This window comes from Nycticebus coucang, chromosome 12, assembly GCF_027406575.1.
Source record: "Nycticebus coucang isolate mNycCou1 chromosome 12, mNycCou1.pri, whole genome shotgun sequence".
Lineage (NCBI taxonomy): Eukaryota > Metazoa > Chordata > Mammalia > Primates > Lorisidae > Nycticebus > Nycticebus coucang.
The window spans coordinates 90,747,782-90,775,051 of NC_069791.1; the positions used below are offsets into that span (position 1 = coordinate 90,747,782).

The 27,270-nt window shown below is 38.2% G+C and overlaps 1 protein-coding gene across 1 annotated transcript in view; it reads left to right on the plus strand.

Moving 5' to 3' along the window:
* The window catches only part of DNAH3 (dynein axonemal heavy chain 3), a 221,999-nt gene that overhangs the window by 36,492 nt on the left and 158,237 nt on the right, over positions 1-27,270 (plus strand). Inside the window, exons 11-17 of the mRNA XM_053556151.1 lie at positions 275-411; positions 971-1,076; positions 1,269-1,447; positions 6,052-6,236; positions 7,745-7,868; positions 20,298-20,451; positions 21,233-21,377. Coding sequence (XP_053412126.1) covers positions 275-411; positions 971-1,076; positions 1,269-1,447; positions 6,052-6,236; positions 7,745-7,868; positions 20,298-20,451; positions 21,233-21,377 — 1,030 coding nt within the window. The remainder of the gene's footprint in view (positions 1-274; positions 412-970; positions 1,077-1,268; positions 1,448-6,051; positions 6,237-7,744; positions 7,869-20,297; positions 20,452-21,232; positions 21,378-27,270) is intronic.

The following is a 27,270-nucleotide window of genomic DNA, read 5'->3' on the forward strand; positions in this document are numbered from 1 at the left end:
GCCCACTGAGGGCCTGAGAGTTCTCTCCAAAGACATGAGACTTGAAAGAACCAGGGATTCAAAAAGCTGGTAATCCAGGCAAGAAGGAAAGGAGGAAAAATAAGAGAGGATAGAGGTGATTCTAGCACTATCTATATGGAAACATAGTCAAAATGAATACGGTAAAAAGGCGCTGGTATCGCTGGAAATGAGTCTGTTAAAGGATATTTATTTTGGTCCCAACATGTGTCTTGTGGATGTCTTGCGATACCCAAAAGTGACTTCTACTTTTTAGGTGGAATCTATCCTGTTCCCAGAGTTGAAAGGATATAATCTGATCCTTGGAACTGTTAACCCTGAAGAAAAACTTGTTTCTGATTTTGTGAATCAAACTTTTGAGGTATTTCTGAAAAACCAAGTTGGTCCCCACAAGTAAGTTGGTTTAGTTGCAACTTAGTCATTAAAAAACATGTTTACCTAATGTTTTTGTAGTATATTGTTATAATTGTTCTATTTGTTTTTAGTTATTGCTGTTAATCTTTTACTGGGCCTAATTTATGACCTAAATTTTATCATAGCTCTTTGTGTATAGGAAAAAAATATAGGATGTAAAGGATTCAGTACAATCCATGGTTTCAGGCATCCATTGGGGGGCCTAGAAGTTATCCCTAAAGACAAGGTGGGCTGCTATAATATTTGTTGTACATTCATTGTATGCCAAGCATAGTCTTACTTTATATATATTTTACTATGGTTAAGTTTACAGCAGTCCTGGGAGGTGTTAGTTATCACTGCCACTTTAAATTGAAGGCACTGATCTTTTAAAAAGTAAAATACCCTTTGCCACATTATAGTTTTCTTCTCTGGTTTAGGGTAATTTTTTTAATGCTTTTATGTTTTCATTTGCCACATATCTGATTTGTATATGATGGCTTATCTGATTTGGTAACCTGTATTTGTGTGTTTGATTTTATTCTCTTTAATATGGAAGATACTTAAATGTATACAAAAAGTACGATGACTTATTGGATAACACAGCAGAGCAAAACATCACTGCATTCTTGAAGGAAAATCACGAAATTGATGATTTCGTAATGGTAGGAGAAGCCACGTAATAGTTTATACCTTTCCGATTATGTGCTACAGACAGTCCAATGAGGGGTTAATGTGTTTCGTTAGTGTATAATCTATGCTCAAACTTGGACAAAGGGTGGTTGGGAGTGGGGCTAGGGCCAAGTAGCAAGAGACTCAAAGGCAAATCAGGGTATTAATTGTGCTCCTTTTTACAGAAGATAAATGCCATAAAAAAACGGAGAAATGAAATTGCATCCATGCACATTACTGTACCTTTAGCCATGTTCTGCCTTGATGCTATGACCCTAAATTATGATCTCTGTGAGCGAGCTCAAAATCTTAAAGACCGTCTGATTCAATTCCAAGTAGATGTAAACCGGGACACCAACTCAAGGTATCGTAATTCTGTACAGATGAATAGCAATGATATTTGGAACCAGCTGGACAACCAAAAGTAACCAGAGCTTGAACCTTCCAGCAATGACCAGACTGGTTATCTCTTTCTTTTTATTTCCCAAAATGAGGTGACCCGGGGAATTCAGGTTCAGGCGAGAAGGTAAACAGTCAGGAGAACACTGCATGGGGACTGGAGGAGGAGGGCCAACGGTATCCTTTGGCAGTTTGCCTCTGCTTCTGCAGCCTTTACTCTCTTGTAGGCATCCTCCTGGAATGCAAGCTGTCTCCTGGACTTGGCTATCTGAGGTCACAGCCCTTCTCACTAGCCAGCTACACATATTTTGAAACAGAGGGAGCTTATGGACACCTTTCCTTTAGAATCACTCCTAGGCAGACTTCTGCCGTTTAGGTCTGGAAATTTTATTGTTCAATCTTAAACCCTGTCTTGTGCCCTTGTTTTACTGCTAACTACACATTTGTCAAGAAATTTTGGGTTATAAGGCATAGAAGCCCAAACAAACTAGGTTGGGTAATTTGTGGTCACATGTTGAAAAGTTTGGGGATTTCTAGCTTCAGCCCTTCAACACTACAATTAGGATGCACTCCCACTCTCTCTACTTGGCTTTTCCGTGAGTTGGCTCTGTTCTCTGACAGCCTCTTCCCAGTTTGTGGGCCCTAGCACCTTCAGGCTCATATCCTCCCATGTTCTCAGCCAGAGAGAGATAAAAATTTTTCTTTTTCCAACATCCCTGTGATGCCAGCCTGACTTGAGTCCTTTTGTGTATCATTGAGAAAAGTGCTGTGGCCAAGATGATGGCTTAGATTTAGCTGGTGTCCCCCTCCCCAGGGTGGGTGTCAATCCTACCTAAACCACATGAACTGAGAGACAGAAGAGATTTCCTAGGAAGACTTAGAGTGTTGTTGCCAGTAGAGGGAATGGGTGCTGAGAGGTAGAGACAGGATCTGTCTGCTACTGTGTCCCTATTTGTATGTTACAAAATGGTTATTCCATGTTGTTCTAGCTCTCTTCCCCCAAATACTTTAAACTATAGACTAAAATGAATTACTAATAATGACCACGTTATTGCTAATAATATATATCCCATATTTTTATATACCATATTATTCATATGTATGTAATTTTAGCATTTCATAGTACTTTAAGGTTTACGTAGTATGTAACAGAAACTTGTCAGCAAGTTAATGATAATAACAGCTACCATTTCCCTACAACATGCTATAGTCTAGACAGTATAGTTATACTGAAGTCCTCACAACAACCCTAAGAGGTTCATTATTCTTTCCATTGTGTTGATGAAGAAACTGAGGATCCAACAGATTAGCAAGTGGCACATCCAGAGTTTAACCTTATTGTCATACTAGAGTGACAGTTCCATGGCTTCTCTTTGCATCTCAGTTTGCAAACCTGGCTTATTTTGACCTCAATGTCTATGTACTCTCAACTTTCCCACTGAGTGATGAAGTGGTCAGACTTCTGGAACCAAAGACATAATTTTTGGATTCAAGACCTTCTATTTACTTGCTAGCTTGGTGAAGCCTGGTTTTGCCCTCTTGAATCTTCAGTTTATTTGCCTATAGAATAAAGATTTGGGACTAGGATTGTGGAAGGTTCTCAGCCTTCACGCTATTAGGACACTTTCTTTGGAAAGTTCAAGCCATCAATTTTTTTCTCCTTAAGCAACAGTTCATTTGTTGCTATCAAATCAAAGCAGTGTGCCTTAGTTGATCAGTGCATCCATCCTTATAGAAATAAATGTATAATTTCCTTAGATCTTTTTTAATATAAGTGAAAATAAAGGTCCTGTTGAACTCAGGAATTTCTAAGGATGCAGAAACCCCATGTTGGCAGCTGAACTCCACGCAGGAGTTCAGCTGAAACCTCTGAAGGTTTTTTCTGCCTTAAAAGTAATGCCTCTAATTCACTTGACTTCAACAGCCCTTTGAGGTACATAGGGCAGATGCAAAACCCTTTATTTAGGAGAATGTGAGGACCAGAAAGAAAAACTAACTTAACCAAGTAGGTAGATTAGTTTGAATTTGAGTCTTCACATACCAAGCCCTGACCTTGATACTTTACCAGTGTGTAGTTGCCAGGATACAGCACTGTTTCCAAAGATTGGGTGCTCCTAGGATGGAGTGCTCCAGCTATAAAGGCAGGGAGTGCCTTCAGGTGCATCAATAGTAAAGTGCACATGCATTCATATTCACTACGGTGTGTTTGCCTAAAGTGGCCAGAATGATGGCCTGAAGTATTGATCAAAAATTCAAGGCCTTAAAAAATTATCCCTTTGATTTGGCTGCCTGATTCCTACAGTGTGAGAAGTCTTGTCCAAACAATAACAACACTGTGGAGAGAGGCCATAAGTTGATGCAAGATTCATTGCATTAATCCCTATGCCATCCTTTACACCAGAGAAAAGCCCTGTATGTATGGGCGCCCTGGTATTTTAGATTTTAAATGTCATCAGTACATGTAAAAGGCAATGTTTCCGGTCCTCAGCTTACCTTCAGATATTGCTAGAGTGTTATGTTACTTATATTCTTGATATCAATGACCCATATTCAGGATCTTTTCAAGGGTCCAGTAGTCAGTGAGTCTGCTGCCACCCTTTTGGATTCATCCAAGAAGCTGGTAGCCCATAACCACACAGTATTTACTCTAAGCATTCTTATACAAAAGGGAAGCAGAGTGAATTCTAATCAGATCGAAGCCTATCAGACTGAGAGACTCTACACGTATTAGAGTAGACTAGATTCTGTAACAAATAAACCCACGATGACTGAACACAATAGAAGTTTAGATCTTGCCCAAGGTAGTTCCAGATTAGTGGGGGATATCTTTGTCCATTCAAAAACTTAAACAGATGATGACTTTACATCTTCAACACATAACTTTCAAGTGTTGTGTTGACTTCCTAGATAATCAAAAAGAAGAAAGAGCATGGAAGAGCACACAAAGGCAGTTTTATGTACTATGCCCCAAAATTATACTCATCATTGCTTCCCACTTTCCATCAGCTAGAATTTAATCATACAACCTTAACCACTATGGACTGAATTGTGTTTCCCCCAACATTCATATATTAAAGCCCTAACCTTCAATGCAACTATATTTGGAGATAGGGTGTATAAGGAGGTAAGAAAGGTTGTATGAATTTACAATGGGGCACTCATCCAGAAAGTACTCTTATGAGAAGGGGAGAGACACCATAGCTCTTTGTCTTTCTACCATGTGAGGACACAGCAAAAAAGAAGCCAGGCAGAAGACCTTTTCCAGAACTGAATCAGCTGGCACCTTGATCATGGACTTCCCAGGCTCCAGAAGTGATATAAAACACAATTCTACTGTTTAAGCCACCCATTCCATGATGTATTGGTTATGACACCCTGAGCTGACTAATATAATACCCAATACCAGTGCAAAGGAGGCTTGGAAATACACCATAGCTACAGGCCTAAGAAGTGGAGAATATGCTGAACAATTATAACACAGTGGGTAATTTTCTCTATAGGCAGTTTCCAAGTTGTATACAAATTCTTTTCTAAAATCTCAAAATCATCTGAAAAAGTCTTTTAATCATTTTCTCTTCAGTTTGATACACTTAGCTTCATTATGGAAGCTTCATAATGTATAGGGTTTCTATACATTAAGATGCAATATTGGGGACTAAAAATCTTGAAGGGGTGGTTTTCATCTAGTGTGGATATAGTGATTGATTAATAATAACACAACTGTGATAGATATTATTGCTAACACCTGTTGAGGGTCACTCTGTGCTAGGCATGTGTGTATTGCAGATAATTTGTTTCTAATTGTATTTAAAATGCTGAAGACTATAAGTCATTTGCTTCTATATAAATCAGAGAATGTTTGAATTATCCCTATAAGAATATCATTTTCCACAGTCTTATGTGTGAGAATTAAGTTAGATCTGCTTGTTGAAGTAGTTGAACATAACTTTCTCTCTGCCGCCAGGGGTTACCTGCACCATGTGAGGATAAACTTGCTGGTGTGCTGTTAAATAGCAATAATTACAAATTAATTGAGTGCTCTACTTTAGACTAAAATGTGAGGGAGTGTTGTTAGTGGTGGTGTTCTTATTGTTTTGGTCTAAATCTGGATTCTACCCATGAAAAGTAGTGTGGTGTGTATTTGTTAAAAGTATGAACTTTGGAATCAGTTGACCTAGGTTCAAATCTTTGCTCTGACATCTATACACCATGTTGCTTTGGATAAAATTACTCGGTCTTACATTATAACACATTCTTCTGTTATAAAATGTAGGTAATTATAGTACCTACCCCTTAGAATTGTTATGAGGATTGAATTTATGTAAATGATTAGAATAGGGCATGGCACTTCATAAGGACTTCATACAAGACAGATATTATCATTACTACAGTTATTTTTCCTTGGAGTTTGGTATGCATGTGTTATAGGATTTGCAGGTAGAAAAAAAAGGGAAACCATTGTTCTAGTCTACAGATAGGAATTATATCTATTTAGCACAAAGTATCACAAGACGGTCATTTATGATGATGATGATGATGATGATTAAAATACCTTTTTTTTCTCTGTAGCATTTGTAATCAGTACAGCACTATTGCAGACAAAGTCAGTGAGGTTCCTTCCAACACTGAGGAGCTGGTGTTCCTCATTGAATACTTAAAGAAATCCAGTGATGTCACTGTGTTCAAGCTCAGGAGGCAACTTAGAAATGCAAGTGAACGGCTGGAGTTCTTGATGGACTATGCAGATTTGCCCAGTAAGTCTAAAGCCTTATGTATACATGTAATGTATATGAATATGTATGTTTTTATACCTGTAAATATAACATAATAAATCTTATGGCCAGGCATGGTGGCTCACACCTGTAATCCTAACACTTTGGAAAGCTGACATTGGAGAATTGCTTGAGACCAGCCTGAGCAGGAGCAAGACCCCCATCTCTGCAAAAAATAGAAAAATTATCCAAGTGTGGTGGTATGTGCCAATAGTCCTAGTTACTAGGGAGGCTGAGGCAGAAGGATTGCTTGAGTCCAGGCATTTGAGGTTGCAGTGAACTGTGATGATGCCATTGTAATCTAGCCCAGGCCCAGATAAGTGAGACCTTATCTCAAAAAGAAGAAGAAGAAGAAAAAAAAATATATATATATATTTCCTGATAAGGTGTCAGGGAAATAGTAGAAAGCAGTTATAGGAATTCTACCAATAAATTTAATGAGAGATGCTTTTCAAGTGCCCCCACATGTTAAAGGCATTTATTCCATACTCTTACCCATGGGAATTTGATTTGCACAAAGGGAATTTTGTTAGACAAAAAGAAAACCTATCTAGCAGTTTGACCTCTGCTTCCTAGATGCCTGTCTTGGCATCTTGTATCTAGTATTCCTGGAAACATCACTTCCAAATGCAGAATCCTTCTTGTAAGTGGGTAGATGTCACTCATCTCTAATTACCTTTGGAGAGGCCAAAACACTATCCTTCATGTTCCTGCATGCCTTAAAAGGAAAGAAATGGTTTTAGGGTCCCTTGAAGGCTTCTTGAGTCAAGTTAGAGTTTTTTGAACTAAAGACCAGGTTCTGAAGGAAAATTTATTATGTTTTCCACAAGCCATTTACCATCTGAAAATTTCTGTGAATTACCTGGTGTTCACAATGAGTGTCAAGGAGAAGTTGATGGGAGGGAGAGATGGGGACTGGGAGTGAAAAGTGGTCACCTTAACCATCCACCTGCATGTTCACGAGCTATGCCCTCAACCGTGTGTATGCATCCAAGACTCTCACTGTGGTCTCTGTCTCCCTAAATTCACAAAGAAATCCGGAACATTTTATTGGACCAGAGTCACAAGATGGGGGAAGCATCTGGCTTTTATACTATTACTGCCATTTAACCAAAAGGAAAACTGAGACTTAGAAGAGGTGATACAGTTTGACATGTGGAACCAGAACTTCTACCCAGGTTTCTGATGTTACCCAGACCTAACCTTGGAAGTTGGTTAGACTTAGATTTGAATTCTGCTCTGCCTTCTAGCAGTGTAAACTTGACCACTTGGCTTAGCATTAGGCTTGATTTCTCAGGGGCACAACGAACAAGGATGATAATACCAGCTACCTTCCAGCATGGCCCTGGGTAAGGTCTCAATAAATTGTCTTTCATCCAACCATAATGGGCCGTGCCACCCCTACACCCACTTCTTATTCTGCAGAATTGATTCCCCGCACTCTGACCTTGCCAAAGAGTATCCTGAGGCTGACTGTGTGTGTTTTGCAGATGAGGACATCAAATTGAACAGCACTCTGTTCCTCTGGCCAGACCAGATTGAAGATATCTTCGAAAACAGTCGAAATCTGCTCCTCAGCAAGAGGGATCAGGCAGAGATGGATCTGATTAAAAGGTACAGGAAGAGTCTAGGATTGTTTTGTAAATGAGATGCAGCCTCATAACCCACATTAAAGATTCCTGGTTCTGTCTGGAGCCCACAGCAATGTGTGGGCGAGAGCTGAAAACAATTGGTGGAGAAGGAATTTCCTTTTGTTTCACACTGAGGAATGTTTTCTTTAAGACTGTTTCACTGTAATTTCTTCTAATTTCTTCCCTCCCTCCCTTGAATAATTGGAATTTGGCAGTGCAGAGAGAAAAAGGCAAAACTAGTGCCATGTAATAATGGCCTCTGCAATAATAATAGTGAAATCTTCAGCTTTATGTTGGAGACCAAAGATGTGTGCAATATCACAAAACAGGGTTAATAAAGGCAGGGGGCTGAGAATTACCTCTTTTGTAGCTCGTCTTTCAGTGCTAATGTGGCTATCATATTTATTCATTCATTATTTGTAAATTCAGCCAATATTTATTAAGGATTTTTATGGTATTCTGTACTTTATCCTAGACATATGCATTCATTTGGCTACTAAAGATTTTAATCTAGAGACAGAAAATATAGATATAGTGGAAAACCCAACATTATCAAGTGAAGTGGGCCAAGTGCCATGCACATGGTAAAGGCACATGTGAACAACATAGCAAGACTCCATCTCTACTAAAAACAGAAAAACTAGTCAGGCCTTATGGTGAGAACCTGTAGTCCCAGCTACTTGTGAAGCTGAGGTAGGAGGATTACCTGAGCCCAGGAGTTTGAGGCTGCAATGAGTTATGACATCGCCACTGCACTCTAGCCCTGGTATCAGAGTGAGACCCCATCTCAAATACTACTAATAATAATAGTTTTAATGATCTGAAAAGGCACCCAGCAGCACATAATTATGTGGACAACAGGAGAATAATCAGCTTTTCTCCCTTCTCTCCCTATTTTATCTAACCCACTGACAGCTTCCATGGCCCTGGAAGATGTATGAAATATACGTGATTGATAGCACAGGGATGTGAGCTACTCTCTGCCAGGAAAATGCAATGGAAAACACTTCAGCATCTTGAAGGGAGAATGGAAAATGTCTTAGGAAAAGCACTTGGGATTGTGTTTCACCAAAACCTAAAGGTTCAGATAGAACACAGTGCCTTGCATACAGTAAGCACTCACTGTTGCAATGAGTGAATGAATGAAAGTTTTTCACACTAAGAATATTTGCCAAAATGAATGCTTACCATAATCTAAAATCACAGCTTATTACAAAGCAAAAGCAAACAAAAAGCTAAGAAAAGGTGTAGAGGCAGAAAGAAATAAAGGCAGGCCATTTCACATGACTCTTATGTGCCCTAGGTCTGAATCTTATGTGCCCTATGCCTGAGAATCCATCGGGTAATGGAAAGAGTGGCAGGAGCCACCTTTTCTCCTTTCCTTTTTTTCTCCAGCCTCTATTCCTCCTCTCTGAGGATGCAGAAGACAAAATGGACATAGTCCCTGCTCTTCTGCACATTATAGTCAAGAAGGGAGACAGAAGATAAAGTAGATACAGAAGTTCTTTGAAGGAAATGAATAGGCAAATAGTTCATTGTGATTATAAGCAATGGGCAGGTCAGGGAAGTTTCATTTCACAAGACTCAAAGGATGAGAAGGAGGCAGTTCAGGAAAGGAGAGAGGAGAATATCGCCGAGTACCCAGTTCAGACAGCATGGGAATGGCTCCATGGTAGGAAGGTCTAGACTGAGGAGGAGGGTGGCTTTACAAGGCTGTAGAGTCCTTGAGGTCACAGTACTGAGTGTAGATTCATGTTAAAGTACAATAGAAGTAATTGAATTTTTTAAATCTAGGGAACAAAATGATCTGTTTTTTTTATGGTTTATTTCCTTGAATCAGAATCCAAATAATGTCTACAACATTGCCTTTGATTGGTATGTCTCTTAAATTTCTTTTAATCTGGAGAAAAGATTGCCTATGTTTTTTTTCCTTGAAATTTATTTATTAAAGAAACTGGGTCATTTGTCTGTAAATCTAGACTTTGCTGATTGTATTTCTATGGGGTCATTTAACTTGTTCTTCTTGTCCTCTGTATTTACTGTGTTTAATAACTGATTTAATCATGCTGCTGATCTAATCTTGTTCCTGATCTCCTAATATGATGAAGTAGCAGGGAAAACAAGAAGCTTGTCTATAGGCTAGCGTATACCATACAAATGCAAAGAAAAAGAAAGCACAGTCCACCATGTTAATACCAGATATAGTCGAAGTCAAAGCAAAAGCATTAATGATTCAACGATGGTTATTTAGGCTGGGTGCAGTGGCTCATGCCTATAATCCACTCTGGAAGGCCAAGGTGAGTGGATTGCCTGAGTTCTCAGGTTTGAGACCAGCCTGAGTCAGAGTGAGACCTCCTCTCTAAAAATAGCTGGGCATTATGGTAGGCACCTGTAGTCCCAGCTACTTGGGAGACTGAGACAAGAGAATCACTTAAGCCCAAGAATTTGAGGTTGCTGTGAGCTATGACATCACAGCATTCTACTGAGGGCAACAAAGTGAGACTCTGTCTTAAAAAAACAAAAAATGGTATTTTAAGTGAGTGAAATACAGTTAATGGAGTCATCAACCCTTGCATATTAAATAACATGAATAATTAATTAATTAAAATAAATGAATAAAGTGAAATATGAATGAGAAGATAATGGAAGTAAACAATAATCTTAATTTGTTGCACATATATGTGTATGTATAATACATACATATATAATATAGATAGATATTAAATATATATCAAACCATTTACTTGGCTAGGCATGGTGGCTCATGCCTATAATCCTAGCACTCTGAAAGGCCAAGGCGGGTGGATTGCCTGAGCTCAGGAGTTCAAGACCAACCTGAGCAAGACTGAGACTGCTCCTGTCTCTAAAAAAAATAGCCAGGTGCCTATAGTCCCAGCTACTTGGGAGGCTGAGGTAAGAAGGTCACTTGTGCCCAAGAGTTTGAGGTTGCTGTGAGCTACGACTCCATAGCACTCTACTGAGGCCAACAAACTGAGACTGTTTCAAAAAAAAAAAAATAGGGAGGCGGAGCAAGATGGCAGCCGAGTAACAGCTTCCTTGCATCTGGGCACCGTGAGCCTGGGGAGCTAGGACTCCAGGCATCTCTGGCTGGTGGGATCTGCCTATCATCACCCCTGAGAGGATACAGGGAGTCAGCGAGAGACTTCTAGACCCCAAGAGGAGGACTAAAACAGTGGAAAACCGACAAGTGGTCGCATGTGTTCAACCCGTCTAAACCCGCCTGCAACTTCCACAGGCACGAGAACTTAAAGAGCAAGAGGAAGTGAAAGGAAAATTAGGGCAAGGAAACAGATAAAAGAAATCACTCATGAGGAAGAATCAGCAGAAAACTCCAGGCAACATGAAGAACCAGCCCAGAACAACCCCGCCAAGGGACCATGAGGTAGCTACTGCAGAGAATTCCACCTATACAGAAATGTTAGGAATGACAAAAAGGGAATTTAGAATACACATGTTGAAAACAATGAAAGAAATGATGGAAACAATGAAGGAAACTGCTAATAAAGTGGAAATTAACCAAAAGGAAATTCAAAAACAGAATCAAATAAGAGATGAACGATATAAAGAATATAAAAAGGATATAGCAGAGCTGAAGGAAATGAAACAGTCAATCAGGGAACTTAAAGATGCAATGGAAAGTATCAGCAACAGGTTAGACCATGCAGAAGAAAGAATTTCAGAGGTAGAAGACAAAGTTTTGAGATAACTCAGATAGTAAAAGAGGCAGAAAAGAAGAGAGAGAAAGCAGAACGGTCACTGTCAGAATTATGGGACTTTATGAAGCGTTCCAACATACGAGTTATAGGAATTCCAGAAGGGGAAGAAGAATGCCCCAGAGGAATGGAAGCCATACTAGAGAATATTATAAAAGAAAATTTCCCAAATATCACCAAAGATTCTGACACACTGCTTTCAGAGGGATATCGGAACCCAGGTCACCTCAACTCTAACGGAGCTTCTCCAAGACACATTGTGATGAACCTGTCCAAAGTCAAGACAAAAGAAAAGATTCTGCAAGCTGCCAGGAGTAAGCACCAGTTGACCTACAGGGGCAAATCCATCAGAGTGACCGCAGACTTCTCTAATGAAACTTTCCAAGCAAGAAGACAATGGTCATCTAGCTTTAATCTACTTAAACAGAACAATTTCCAGCCCAGAATTCTGTACCCTGCTAAGCTAAGCTTCAAAATTGACGGAGAAATCAAATCATTTACGGATATACAAATATTGAGGAAATTCGCCAGAACAAGACCAGCTCCACCGGACATACTTCAACCTGTTCTGCACACTGACCACCACAATGGATCAGCAGCAAAGTAAGAACTCAGAAATTAAAGGACAGAACTTAACCTCCACACTGATGCAAAAGATAAAACTAAGCAATGGACTCTTACAAAATAAGACGAATAGAATACTACCACACTTATCAATTATCTCAATAAATGTTAATGGTTTGAATTCCCCACTGAAGAGACATAGATTGGTTGACTGGATTAAAAAACACAAGCCATCCATTTGCTGTCTGCAAGAAACACACCTGGGCGGCACCTGTGGCTCAGTCTGTAAGGCGCCGGCCCCATATACCGAGGGTGGCGGGTTCAAACCCAGCCTCGGCCGAACTGCAACCAAAAAATAGCTGGGCGTTGTGGTGGGCGCCTGTAGTCCCAGCTACTCGGGAGGCTGAGGCAAGAGAATCGCTTAAGCCCAGGAGTTGGAGGTTGCTGTGAGCTGTGTAAGGCCACGGCACTCTACCGAGGGCCATAAAGTGAGAGTCTGTCTCTACAAAAAAAAAAAAAAAAAGAAACACACCTGGCTTCAAAAGACAAATTAAAGCTCCGAGTCAAGGGTTGGAAGACAATTTTTCAGGCAAATGGAATTCAGAAGAAAAGAGGAGTTGCAATCTTATTTTCAGATACATGTGGATTTAAAGCAACTAAAGTCAAAAAAGACAAAGATGGTCACTTTATATTGGTCAAGGGAAAAATACAACAAGAAGACATTTCAATTCTAAATATCTATGCACCCAATTTAAATGCTCCCAGATTCTTGAAACAGACCTTACTCAGTCTGAGCAATATGATATCTGATAATACCATAATAGCAGGGGACCTTAACACTCCTCTTACAGAGCTGGACAGATCCTCTAAACAGAAATTAAACAAGGATATCAGAGATTTAAATGAGACCCTAGAACAACTGTGCTTGATAGACGCATATAGAACACTCCATCCCAAAGATAAAGAATATACATTCTTCTCATCACCCCATGGAACATTCTCCAAAATTGATCATATCCTGGGACACAAAACAAATATCAACAGAATCAAAAGAATTAAAATTTTACCTTGTATCTTCTCAGACCACTAAAGGTGGAACTCAACTCTAACAAAAATGCTCGACCCCACCCAAAGGCATGGAAATTAAACAATCTTCTGTTGAATAACAGATGGGTGCAGGAAGAAATAAAACAGGAAATCATTAACTTCCTTGAGCATAACAACAATGAAGACACAAGCTACCAAAACATGTAGGATACTGCAAAAGCAGTTTTGAGAGGAAAATTCATCGCTTTAGATGCCTACATTCGAAAAACAGAAAGAGAGCACATCAACAATCTCACAAGAGATCTTATGGAATTGGAAAAAGAAGAACAATCTAAGCCTAAACTCAGTAGAAGAAAAGAAATATCCAAAATCAAATCAGAGATCAATGAAATTGAAAACAAAAGAATCATTCAGAAAATTAATGAAACAAGGAGTTGTTTTTTGAAAAAATAAATAAAATAGATAAACCATTGGCCAGACTAACGAGGAATAGAAAAGTAAAATCTCTAGTAACCTCAATCAGAAATGATAAAGGGGAAATAACAACTGATCCCACAGAGATACAAGAGATCATCTCTGAATACTACCAGAAACTCTATGCCCAGAAATTTGACAATGTGAAAGAAATGGAGCAATATTTGGAATCACACCCTCTCCCTAGACTCAGCCAGGAAGAAATAGAGCTCCTGAACAGACCAATTTCAAGCACTGAGATCAAAGAAACAATAAAAAAGCTTCCAACCAAAAAATGCCCTGGTCCAGATGGCTTCACTCCAGAATTCTATCAAACCTTCAAGGATGAGCTTATTCCTGTACTGCAGAAATTATTCCAAAAAATTGAGGAAGAAGGAATCTTCCCCAACACATTCTATGAAGCAAACATCACCCTGGTACCAAAACCAGGAAAAGACCCAAACAAAAAGGAGAATTTCAGACCAATCTCACTCATGAACATAGACGCAAAAATTCTCAACAAAATCCTAGCCAATAGATTACAGCTTATCATCAAAAAAGTCATTCATCATGATCAAGTAGGCTTCATCCCAGGGATGCAAGGCTGGTTTAACATATGCAAGTCCATAAACGTTATCCACCATATTAACAGAGGCAAAAATAAAGATCACATGATCCTCTCAATAGATGCAGAAAAAGCATTTGATAAAATCCAGCATCCTTTTCTAATTAGAACACTGAAGAGTATAGGCATAGGTGGCACATTTCTAAAACTGATTGAAGCTATCTATGACAAACCCACAGCCAATATTTTACTGAATGGAGTAAAACTGAACGCTTTTCCTCTTAGAACTGGAACCAGACAAGGTTGTCCTCTGTCACCTTTACTATTCAACGTAGTGCTGGAAGTTCTAGCCAATACAATTAGGCAAGACAAGGAAATAAAGGGAATCCAAATGGGAGCAGAGGAGGTCAAACTCTCCCTCTTTGCTGACGACATGATCTTACACTTAGAGAACCCCAAAGACTCAACCACAAGACTCCTAGAAGTCATCAAAAAATACCGTAATGTTTCAGGATATAAAATCAATGTCCACAAGTCAGTAGCCTTTGTGTACACCAATAACAGTCAAGATGAGAAGCTAATTAAGGACACAACTCCCTTCACCACAGTTTCAAAGAAAATAAAATACCTAGGAGTATACCTAACGAAGGAGGTGAAGGACTTCTATAATATGTGAATCCTAGTAAATGTGGAATGTAAAGGTCTTAGCAAAATAACTAAGAAAATGCTATAAAAGCTATATTAACTAATGTGATGAAAATGTGTCAAACGATCTATGAACCAAGTGTATGGTGCCCCACGATCATACTAATGTACACAGCTATGGCTTAATAAAAATAAAAATAAAAAAAAGAAAACTATGAAATTCTCAGAAAGGAAATAGCAGAGGATATTAACAAATGGAAGAACATACCATGCTAATGGATGGGAAGAATCAACATTGTTAAACTGTCTATACTTCCCAAAGCATTCTACCTATTCAATGCTATTCCTATCAAAATACCAACATCGTACTTTTAAGATTTGGAAAAAATGATTCTGCATTTTGTATGGAACTGGAAAAAAACCCATATAGCTAAGGCAGTTCTCTGTAACAAAAATAAAGCTGGGGGCATCAGCATACCAGATTTTAGTCTGTACTACAAAGCCATAGTGCTCAAGACAGCATGGTACTGGCACAAAAACAGAGACATAGGCACTTGGAATCGAATTGAAAACCAAGAAATGAAACTAACAGTTTACAACCACCTAATCTTTGATAAACCAAACAAGAACATACCTTGGGGGAAAGACTCCCTATTCAATAAATGGTGTTGGGAGACCTGGATTTCTACATGTAAAAGACTGAAACTGGACCCACACCTTTCCCCACTCACAAAAATTGATTCAAGATGGATAAAGGACTTAAATTTAAGGCATGAAACAATTAAAATCCTCAAAGAAGCATAGGAAAAACACTGGAAGATATTGGCTTGGGGGAAGACTTCATGAAGAAGACTGCCATGGCAATTGCAACAACAACAAAAATAAACAAATGGGACTTCATTAAACTGAAAAGCTTCTGTACAGCTAAGGAGACAATAACCAAAGCAAAGAGACAACCTACACAATGGGAAAGGATATTTGCATATTTTCAATCAGACAAAAGCTTGATAACTAGGATCTATAGAGAACTCAAATTAATCCACATGAAAAAAGCCAACAATCCCATATATCAATGGGCAAGAGACATGAATAGAACTTTCTCTAAAGATGACAGACGAATGGCTAACAAACACATGAAAAAATGTTCATCATCTCTATATATTAGAGAAATGCAAATCAAAACAACCCTGAGATATCATCTAACCCCAGTGAGAATGGCCCACATCACAAAATCTCAAAACTGCAGATGCTGGTGTGGATGTGGAGAGAAGGGAACACTTTTACACTGCTGGTGGGACTGCAAACTAGTACAACCTTTCTGGAAGGAAGTATGGAGAAACCTCAAAGCACTCAAGCTAGACCTTCCATTTGATCCTGCAATCCCATTACTGGGCATCTACCCAGAAGGAAAGAAATCCTTTTATCATAAGGACACTTGTACTAGACTGTTTATTGCAGCTCAATTTACAATCGCCAAAATGTGGAAACAGCCTAAATGCCCACCAACCCAGGAATGGATTAACAAGCTGTGGTATATGTATACCATGGAATACTATTCAGCCATTAAAAAATAATGGAGACTTTACATCCTTCGTATTAACTTGGATGGACGTGAAAGACATTATTCTTAGTAAAGCATCACAAGAATGGAGAAGCATGAATCCTATGTACTCAATTTTGATATGAGGACAATTAATGACAATTATGGTTATGGGGGGGATACAGAAAGAGGGAAGGAGGGAGGGGGGTGGGGCCTTGGTGTGTGTCACACTTTATGGGGGCAAGACATGATTGCAAGAGGGACTTTACCTAACAATTGCAATCAGTGTAACCTGGCTTATTGTACCCTCAATGAATCCCCAACAATAAAAAAAATAAATAAATAAAATAAAATAAAATAGAATAAATAAATAATTTGATCTTCACTGTGTAAGATTATTCTAAACATATGAAAACAAAAACCATGAAAGAAAAAATTCATGCATTTAAATAAAATTTTGAGAATTTCATAAGGTAAGAATACTTAAATTTAAAAGTCTAATAAAAGGGTGAAAATAGTTACCACATAGAAGGCAAAGAGCCAAGAGCCCTTGAAAATTAATAAGACCAAAGATGAAAAGGGAAGAGATAGGAAAAGGTAGTCCCCAAAATATGTGGCACCTGTGGCAAAGAGCCAAGAACCCTTGAAAATTAGTAAGACCAAAGATGAAAAGGGAAGAGATAGGAAAATACAGTCCCCAAATATGTGGCACCTGTGGCTCAAAGGAGTAGGGCACCGGCCCCATATGCCAAAGGTGGCAGGTTCAAACCCAGCCCTGGCAAAAAACTGAAAAAAAAAAAAAAAAAGTGGCAAATAAACATTTAAAAATGTTCACCTTTGCAAATAATAAAATAAATTTGGATTAAAATAAGAAAAAAATAATCTGCTCTACAGTGAAAAATAACTACTGTTCTTAAATGTCCACAGAACATTTATAAATATTGTCCCATATTTTAGGACTTAGAAAAAACTTAAAAGCAGAAATTGTATAATAGTGTATATTAATTACCTATTGTAGCATAACAAATCATACAAAAACATAGCTTAAAACAACAAAAATTTCTTATTTCACAGTTTCTGTGGATCAGAAACCCAAGTGCAGCTTAGCTGTAAGCATCTGTCATGAGGTTGCAGTCAGAATGTCAGCCAAGACTGTAGTCTCATCTGAGGGCTCAACTGGGTGAGGATCCAGTTCCAAGCCTGTTCATGTGATTGTTAGTAGGATTTAGTTCCTATAGGCCATTGTCCAGAAATTGCCCTCTATTCCTTGCCCTAAGGCCTCTCCCTAGGTTGCTCACAACAGCTGGCTTCCCTCAGAGCAAGAGAGACTGAGAGAAAGAGTGAATATGCAATATAGAAGTCAGTTTTAACACTATCTAGGTGACAGGCACACTTATAACCATGACACTTATAACCATGATTCAAGCATTATAAAAGTGATCTGTGTAACCAAAAATATTTGTACCCTGTAATACCTTGAAATAAATAAAAAAAATTGAAGTCAGTCTTTTTGTATCCTAATCTTAGAAGTGATATCCCACCCCTCCTGCCAATCTCTTTTTGTTAGAAATTAATTACTAGATGTAGCCCAAACTCTAGAGCTGATCACACTAGACTGTTGAATACCAGGAGGTGAGAATCATTAGAAATCACATCAGAGGATGCTTACTGCACAGTACAATTAGAAATAAAACCCAAATCAAGCCATGTGGGAATTAACTCTTAAATTACTTTAAGAAAAAAATAAACATCAAAATAGCCACAACAAAATTAAGTATTCTTAAGATAATAGCTAAATTTATGGAATGTCACTATAGCTGATCTCAATGACAAGTCTCCTTGTTGCTTCAATGAATATTGTTTGTTTGCTGTGTGTCGGATACTCTTCTAAGTGCTGAAGCTATAACATGAATTAAGGAGACAAAAATTGTATTTATAGTGTTTACATTTTAGTGAATGTGAGCAAATACTTGTATAGTGATTGGTAGGTACCATGCTCAATTCTCAGCAATTTTTGATAGCTTTAACTATCAAGTGGGTACTTTTTCTATCCACTTTATATATCTAAGAGATAGAGAGTTAAAGTGACTTATCCAAGTCACTTAACTAGCTACTAAGTGGCAAGGTGAGGATTTAAAACTAGCCTATCTGGCTCTACACCCTGTCTACTTAACACTATTTTATCCTATCTCATTAGGAAAAGGGAGTTGTTGTAATTAGTACATGGTTTTTTTTACCCTTGAACTTTAGTTATTTTTTATTAATTTTTAATTAAAATCATAACTGTATACATTTATGGGGTACAATGGAATGATTTGATATACCATGTGGAATGCTTAAATCAAACTGATTAACATAACCTTCACCTCACTTATTTTTTGTGGTAAGACATTTAAAATTTACTCTTAGTTATTTTGAAATATGCCCTTGCATTATCAGTGTAACCTGGCTTATTGTACCCTCAATGAATCCCCAACAATAAAAAAAAAAAGAGGAAAAAAATAAAAATAAAAATAGCTATCATAGAAAAAAAAAAAGAAAACAGAACAGGATAGAGCACACACTACCTCTCCTCTACGTCTCTTGACTAAAGCACTTTATTTCTTAAGCGATAAATGACCCCACTCCTCAGCTTTTCCAGCGCATCAGTTAATATCTGGCAGGGTTTGTGATGATGCTTCCTTAATCTATAACCAGAACGTACTGTTATACCCAAATCTTGATGTGATTCTGCTTTAATATTATTTCTGAGCAAGTTTGATGCAATTTTGCATGTGCTGAACCTTCGCCTATATATAAGCAAGGGATTAAAATGTTGTGCTGAAGCAGTCTGAAAGAACTGATCCTGGGATATAGGCCTTGGTCAGACTTCTGAGCAAAACTACCTTTAATTCTTTAAAGACCTGATTTTTTTTTTCAACAGACATCTTTACTCAAATGAACCTCAAGAGCAGTGCTGTTGAATCGAACTTTTGCAAAAATGGAAACATTCTGTGTATACTATGGAGCCCTTGCAATGTGGCTTGTGCAACTGAAAAACTAGTTTTATTTTAATAAACTTACATTTAAATATTAAAAAAAATATATATGCCCTTGCATTATACACATTAGGTGAGATCCCACCAGGTGCCCTCCCTCTTCCCATTAATCACCCTCCCCCCTTCCTCTCTACTCTCCCTTCTCACCCCTTCCCCTTGCTAGACTATACTATACCTGCTTTGATGATAGTATGGATGAAGTAGATAAATCTCTGGGAAGGTCTCTCCTGATCCCTCTAGATGCAGTAGCTCTCTACTTTCATCCACCAATCACTCTACCCTATTTTATTTTTTTTAGAGTACTTACCACTATTAGAAATATCTCTTTAAATATTTGTTCTGTCTATATATTTATCCATTCATTCATGTCTGTTGTCTATATTTCCCCCATCTAAAGTACAAGCTCCATAAGCGTACAAAGGTTAATACCATACTTCACAAATATACTCCAGATGCTACAGCTGCTGCTCTGAAATGTATGAAGCACTCAATGGCTGAATGAATAAACAATATGAGGGCTATCAGAAAGTATCTAGCCAAGTAATATGAAAAATAGCCCTTGTGTATGTGTGTGTTTACATACATTGTATATATATTTACCTATACAGGAAAACACCTGCAAATGTTTAATCACCAATAGATTCACAGCAGGTGAATCTGTAGAAGATGGTATTACATGTTGTTTATCTTAAGTTTTTCTTCTTCATTGATTTTTTTTCCAGAAGATCAGATTCTCCCCAGGCTTGAATATGGGCAAGTAATGCTAATACTTTAAAAGCACACAAAATTAAAAGTTCAAATGTGACTGGCCTATCTTTACTTTCAGATGTGCAGAATTTGAGTCGAAACTTGAGGGGTACAATAAGGAACTAGAAGCTTTTAGGAAACGTGAGGTGATGACTGCAGAAGAAATGAAGAACAATGTGGAAAAGCTTAATGAACTTTCAAGGAACCTAGATCAATCACTGGTGGAATTTGAGGTTTGAGGTCTTAGGCTGGGGACTAACCTAACACTTTGTACTGGCTTGTTGGCTCTGGTTGTACTTTCCTAATAGCACCTATCAAGTGGATAGTATTAATTGATTGATTGACTGATTAATTGACTAGTTCGTTCACTGGCACTTTCAACTACTTTTTTCCACACCACTAGTTTACGCTAGATTTTTTTTTTTTGTTAGTCATGAATACACAAAGGAGAAATTACAATGAGGTAATTACTCACATGTATTGGGTTATGCGCAAACTGGCAATATGCAAAGAACCTCATATGCAATATCTTACTTAATGCCTTTAACAAACCTTTAGGTTAGGTACTATTATTATTTCTATCCCTATATAAAGTGGAAGAACCAAGGCTTTGAGAAGCTAAGTAACTCTCCCCAAAGGCCAGCTAAGTCAGGTCGGTGTAAGAGGGCAACATCATATGAAAAGCTAAGGTACCTATGATAATTATAAAAATGGAGAAAGGGCTATGGTGCAGTGGGAACGAAGATAGCAGCAAGTAGCAGATCATCCTACATAATGGAGCAAGTAGCAGATTATCCTACATTTTTAAGCAGCTTGATCTCAGCTGCCATGGCCCTTGAAGGTAGCAAAGGAACCTTCTTGCTTAAATCCATGCTTTCTTTTCCTCTCTGACTCTCCTGATGAATGAGCATCATCCTCTACCTGGTTTGCAAGGTGCTAAGGGATTTGCCAAGGTGGCTTCTGGGGGTTAGGAGAACAGCTACCCGATAAACAGCATCCTCCTCTGCCTTGCAGTTGATCAATAAGGAGGAAGAGCTGTTGGAAAAGGAGAAGAGCTCCTTCCCTCTTCTGCAAGCCCTGATGACCAACAAAGTGCCTTATGAGCAGCTGTGGGTGACAGCTTATGAGTTCAGCAACAAGTCCGAGGAGTGGATGAATGGTGCGCCTGATCTCAGTCTCCTGGGTCAGATGGGATGGGGTAGAGGATCTACCTAGAAAGTTCTGACATGAGGTTTGCACTACAGATTCTGGCTAAACTTTTCATCAAATTAAGGCAAGCACAGTCAAAATTTTATAATGTGATGATAGCAATGGAAGTTAGGAATTATAGAGCCAGACTTATTTCTAGTGTAAAATAGAATAGGTATCCCCCTAAAACCATGAGTTGAGACACAGTTGGTGCAAGGATAAACTGACAGTTCCACTTTGGTGTTGCTTCAAGAAAGGCCAGAGTGCCACAGACATCTGCAAACTACCTTTTCACTCTAGGACCTGAAGTCTAGAGAGGCACCAAGGAGGTAGACTTAATGAGAGATCTGATATGGGGGCAAGGGGTGGGGAGGAAGAAGGAAGAACCTAAGGTGACTTCCAGATTATTGGCTTTGGCAGTTTGGTAGGTAGCAGATAGCCATCACTGAACAAGAGAAGTATCAAATTTGTTGCAGGAAAAAAAATCCTCTTCAACTTGAATATGTCAAGTTTGAGGTGTTTACAACCATCCGAATGAGAATATTAAGTAGCACTTGAGTACATCAGTGTGAATTAGGAGAGACATTTGGCAGATAGGATTTATGGGGACTAATTGACACGTAGATTACAATTAAAGCCAGAAATTACATCACCCATGGAGAGTGCTTAGGAGCAGAGGACAAAATCAGACACACTCAACTTAGGGTGGAGCGTTTAGCCCATTTCTAGTGCTTCAGTATTATAAATACAACTGTAATGAACATCTTCATTGTCAATTGTCTGGATATAGCTATGATTATTTTCTTGGAACAAATTCCTTAAAGTGAAATGGCTATATCAAAGAGTACATAATGAGAATTATTAAGATTTCTTAAAAATGCTTTAAATGTTATTAGTATTGTATTCCAGAAAAATTGTTTTAATTTATTCTTCTAGTGTTATTTAAGAAGTTTTATAGGTTCATGTTTTACATTTAGAACTATGGTCCAGGGGTGGCCCCTGTGGCTCAGTGAGTAGGGCGCGGGCCCCATATGCCGAGGGTGGCGGGTTCAAACCCAGCCCCCGCCAAATTGCAACAAAAAAATAGCCGGGCGTTGTGGTGGGCGCCTGTAGTCCCAGCTGCTCAGGAGGCTGAGGCAAGAGAATCGCGTAAGCCCAAGAGTTAGAGGTTGCTGTGAGCCGTGTGACGCCACGGCACGGCACTCTACCCGAGGGCGGTACAGTGAGACTCTGTCTCTACAAAAAAAAAAAAAAGAAAGAATTATGGTCCATTTTGAGTTAATTTTTATAAAGTATGAGACTTAGTTCAAGTTCATTATTTTGTATATGAGGGTCCAATTGTTCTAGCATTTAAAATAATTGTTCAAAAGACTGGGCTTTTCTCCATTGAATTGTCTTTGCACCTTTGTCAAAAATTAATTGGTCATGTCTGTGCGAGCTTATTTCGTGACTCTGTTCTGTTCTATTCGCACAAGTGTCTCACCCTTCACTGATACCACCCTGTCTTAACAACTATGGTATTATAGGAAGTCTTAAAATCAAATAGTGTGATTCCTCCAACTTCATTTTTCTTTTTCAAATTTAATTTAATTATGTATAGCCCTGCCCTCCCTTTTTTGTAGCTATTGTATATGGGATTGAGTTTTAATTTGATCCTCAGCTTCATTGCTATCACTTTGTAGAAATGCTACTGATTTGTGTGTGTTGATTTTGTAACTGGAGACTTTACTGAATTCATTTATCAAATCTAGGAGTCTTTGGGAGGCGTCTTTAGGATTTGCTAGGTATAAAATCATGTCCTCAGTAAACAGAGATAATTTGACTTCCTGCTTTCCAGTCTGGATGCCTTTGATTTCTTTATCTTGCTTGCTGTAAGATTTCCAGTACTATGTTGAATGGAGGTGGTGACAGTGAGTGCCTGTGTCTTGTTCCAGTTCTTAGGGGGAAGGCCTTCAACTTTTCCCCTTTCAGTATGATGTTGGCTGTGATTTTTCATATATAGCTTTTATTACTGTGAGGTATATTCCTTCTGTGCCTGGTTTGCTGAGGTTTGTAATTATGAAGAGATGCTGGATTTTATCAAATACTTTTTCTACATCTATTGAGATGACTATATAGCTTTTGTTTTTAATTCTTTTTATGTGGTGAATTTCTTTCATTGACTTGCATGTGTTGAATAATCCTTGCTTGCATCTTTGGGATGAAACCCACTTGATTGTGGTGAATTATTTTTTTGACATGCTATTAAATTTAGTTTGCGAGTATTTTGTTGAGGACTTTTGCATCTGTGTGTTTATGAAGACTATTAGTCTGTAGTTTTCATTTTTTATTATGTCCTTTCCTGGCTTGGATATCAAGGTAATACTAGCTTCATAGAATGAGTTAGGGAGGATTCCCTCCTTTTTCTATTGTAGTGCTTTTGTCTTTCCTTATAAATTTGAGAATCCTCTTATCTGTATATATAAAAAATATCCTTCTACTTGCCCAAGGATGCAAGCCAGGATGATTCAACACATGCAAGTCAATGAATGCAATTCACCACATAAAAAGAAGTAAAAACAAAAACTATATAATCATCTCAATAGATGCAGAAAAAGCATTTGATAATATCCAGCATCTCTTCATGAATTTTGCTGGATGTGTAAAATTTAAAGATGAAATGTGGAAAGAATTGACATCTTTACTACATTGAGACTTCCAACCCATGACCATTATATGTCTGTCCAGTTGTTTTAGGTATTCTTTGACTTTTTTAAATTGATGTTTTGTAGGTTTCACCATACAGATTCTATACACATTTTGTTAAATTTATACATATTTATTTTTCTGAAACTGCTGTAAATGATGTATACTTTCTAATTTCTAGTTTATTCTGACCAGTATATAAAAATACAATTGATGATGATCATTAATTTTGTCCAGTCTCTACTTTATGAGCTTCCTTGCTCAGGACCTTGGTCAGGTCAGCTGGACATCTCAGGACTGTGATGGTTTCCTTCTATCTCCTTAGGATTGTAGTTTCACATGAGGCTGAGCCTCTGGCAGTTGCTGTAGCAGCTCTCTTTTCCTGGGTGTGGTGGGCAGTCTAGCCCTCATTTCCAGCCTAGCTTAGGGAACCTATCATATGTGGAGCACCTCTAGCACCCAAGAGCTGAAATCAATTGGATCCAAGGAGATAATTTTCTTGCTTTAGTGTCTTCCTTTTAAATATCTTTTTTTTAAATTTTGTTTATTTCTTCTTTATGTTTGGGGGGGGGTACATGGTCCCAGTCCTTTTTTTTAGGAACCAATTTGCCCTGATTTGAGAGCTTTCCTCTATTTCCTTTTTTTATGGACTTTTTTTTTTTTTTTGCAGATTTAGTTTCACAGCAAAATTGAGCAGAAAGTAATAGAGTTCCCATATTTCCCCTGTCTGAACAGACATACACCCCCTATTATCAACATCAAGCACAAGAATGACATATTTCTTATAATCAACAAACCTGCAGTGACGCATCATCATCACTAAAAAGCCACAGGTTGTGTTAGGCTTCACTCTTGGTGTTTATATGCCATAGGGTTTGACAAGTGTATAATGACTTGTATCCACTGTTACAGCATCATACAGAACGATTTCATTGCCTAAAAATACTGAGTGCTCTACTCGTTCATCTTTCTCTCCCTCCCATCTCCCCCTGGGCAGCCACTGATCTTTTTACTGCCTCCATTTTTGCCTTTTCCTGAATGTCACATAGTTGGGATAGTATGTAGCCTTTTTAGATTGGAGTCTTTTACTTAGTAATATACGTTTGAAGTTCCTCCATGTCTTTTCATGGTTCAATAGCTCATTTCTTTTAGCCCTGAATGATATTCCATTGCGTGGCTGTATCTCAATTTATTTATCCATTCATCTACTAAAGAACATGTTGGTTGCTTCCATGTTTTGGAAATTATGAATAAAGCTATTATAAATATCTGTGAACAGGTTTTTTGTGCATATATCAGTCTTCATGCCCTCTGCGTAGATACTATGGAGCACAATTGCCAGATTATATGATAAGGGTATGTTTAGTTTTATAAGAGATTGCCAGACTGTCTTCCGAAGTGGCTGTACCATTTTATACTCCTACCAGCAATGAGTGAGAGTTCTTGTCACTCCACATCCTTATTAGCATTTAATTTTGACAGTGTTTTGGATTTGTCCATTTCAATAGACGTGTAATAGTGTGTCATGGTTCTAATTTATAGTTCCTTAATGGCATATGATAAACTGAGCATCTTTTCATATACTTATTTGACTCCTGTGCATCTTTTCAGGTGAGTCGACTATTTGTAGTTCATGTCCATATTTTTAATCAGGCTGTTAGTTTTCTTATTGTTGATTTTTAAGAATTCTTTGTATATTATAGATAACAGTCCTTCATTAGATATATCTTTTAAAAATATTTTCTGTCAGACTGTAGCTTGGCTTTTTATTCTCTCAACAGTATCTTTCAGAGTATAAATTTTTTATTTTAATGAAGTACAGTTTCTCAGTTTTTTTACTTTTTTCATGGATTCTGCCTTTGTTGTTATATCTAAAACATCATCCCCAAAACCAGGATCATCTAGATTTTTCTCCTGTGTTATCTTCTATCTGTATCCCTCCTATTTCTTTTTTATGTCTTATTGTACTAAGACTTTCATTGTGGTTTTGAATAGGAGTTACAAGAGTGAAAATCCTTGCCTTGTCCTAATCTTAGGGAAAATATACTCCATCTTTTACTTGTAAGTATAATGTTAGTGTAGGTTTTTCAAATATGCCCTTTTTTAAGATTAAAGATGGTCCCTTCAGGCTCGGTGCCCATAGCACAGTGGTTATGGTGCCAGCCACATGCACTGAGGGTGGCGAGTTCCAACCCAGCCCAGGCCAGCTAAACAACTGCAAGAAAAAACAGCCAGGCATTGTGGTGGGTGCCTGCAGTCCCACCTACTTGGGAGGCTGAGGCAAGAGAATCACTTAAGCCCAAGAGTTTGAGGTTGCTATAAGCTGTGACACCATAGCACTCTACCAAGGGCAACATAGTGAGACTCTGTCTCAAAAAAAAAAAAAAAGAAAGAAAGAAAAAAGATGGTCCCGTGTATTCCTAGTTTGTTAAGAGTTTTTATTGTTTTTCTTTATTTTATTATTTTATTTTTTATTAAATCAAACTGTGTACATTGATGTGATCATGGGGCACCATTCACTAGCTTTACAGACCGTTTACCAAGTTTCACATATACCCTTGTAAGATGCACCGCTGGTGTAATCCCACCAATCCCCTTCCCTCTACCCACCTCCCCCCTCCCTCCCCTCCCTTTCCCCCTTCCCCCTATTCTTAGGTTGTAACTGGGTTATAGCTTTCATGTGCAAATCCTAAATTAGTTTCATAGTAGGGCTGAGTACATTGGGTACTTTTTCTTCCATTCTTGAGATACTTTACTAAGAAGAATATGTTCCAGATCCATCCATGTAAACATGAAAGAGGTAAAGTCTCCATCTTTCTTTAAGGCTGCATAATATTCCATGGTGTACATGTACCACAATTTATTAATCCATTCATGGATCGATGGGCATTTGGGCTTCTTCCATGACTTAGCAATTATGAATTGAGCTGCAATAAACATTCTGGTACAAATATCTTTGTTATGATGTGCTTTTTGGTCTTCTGGGTATATGCCCAGTAGAGAGATTACAGGATTGAATGGCAGATCTATTTTTAGATCTCTAAGTGTTCTCCATATCTCTTTCCAAAAGGACTGTATTAATTTGCATTCCCACCAGCAGTGCAAAAGTGTTCCCTTTTCTCCACATCCGCACCAACATCTCTGGTCTTGGGATTTTGTGATATAGGCTAGTCTCACTG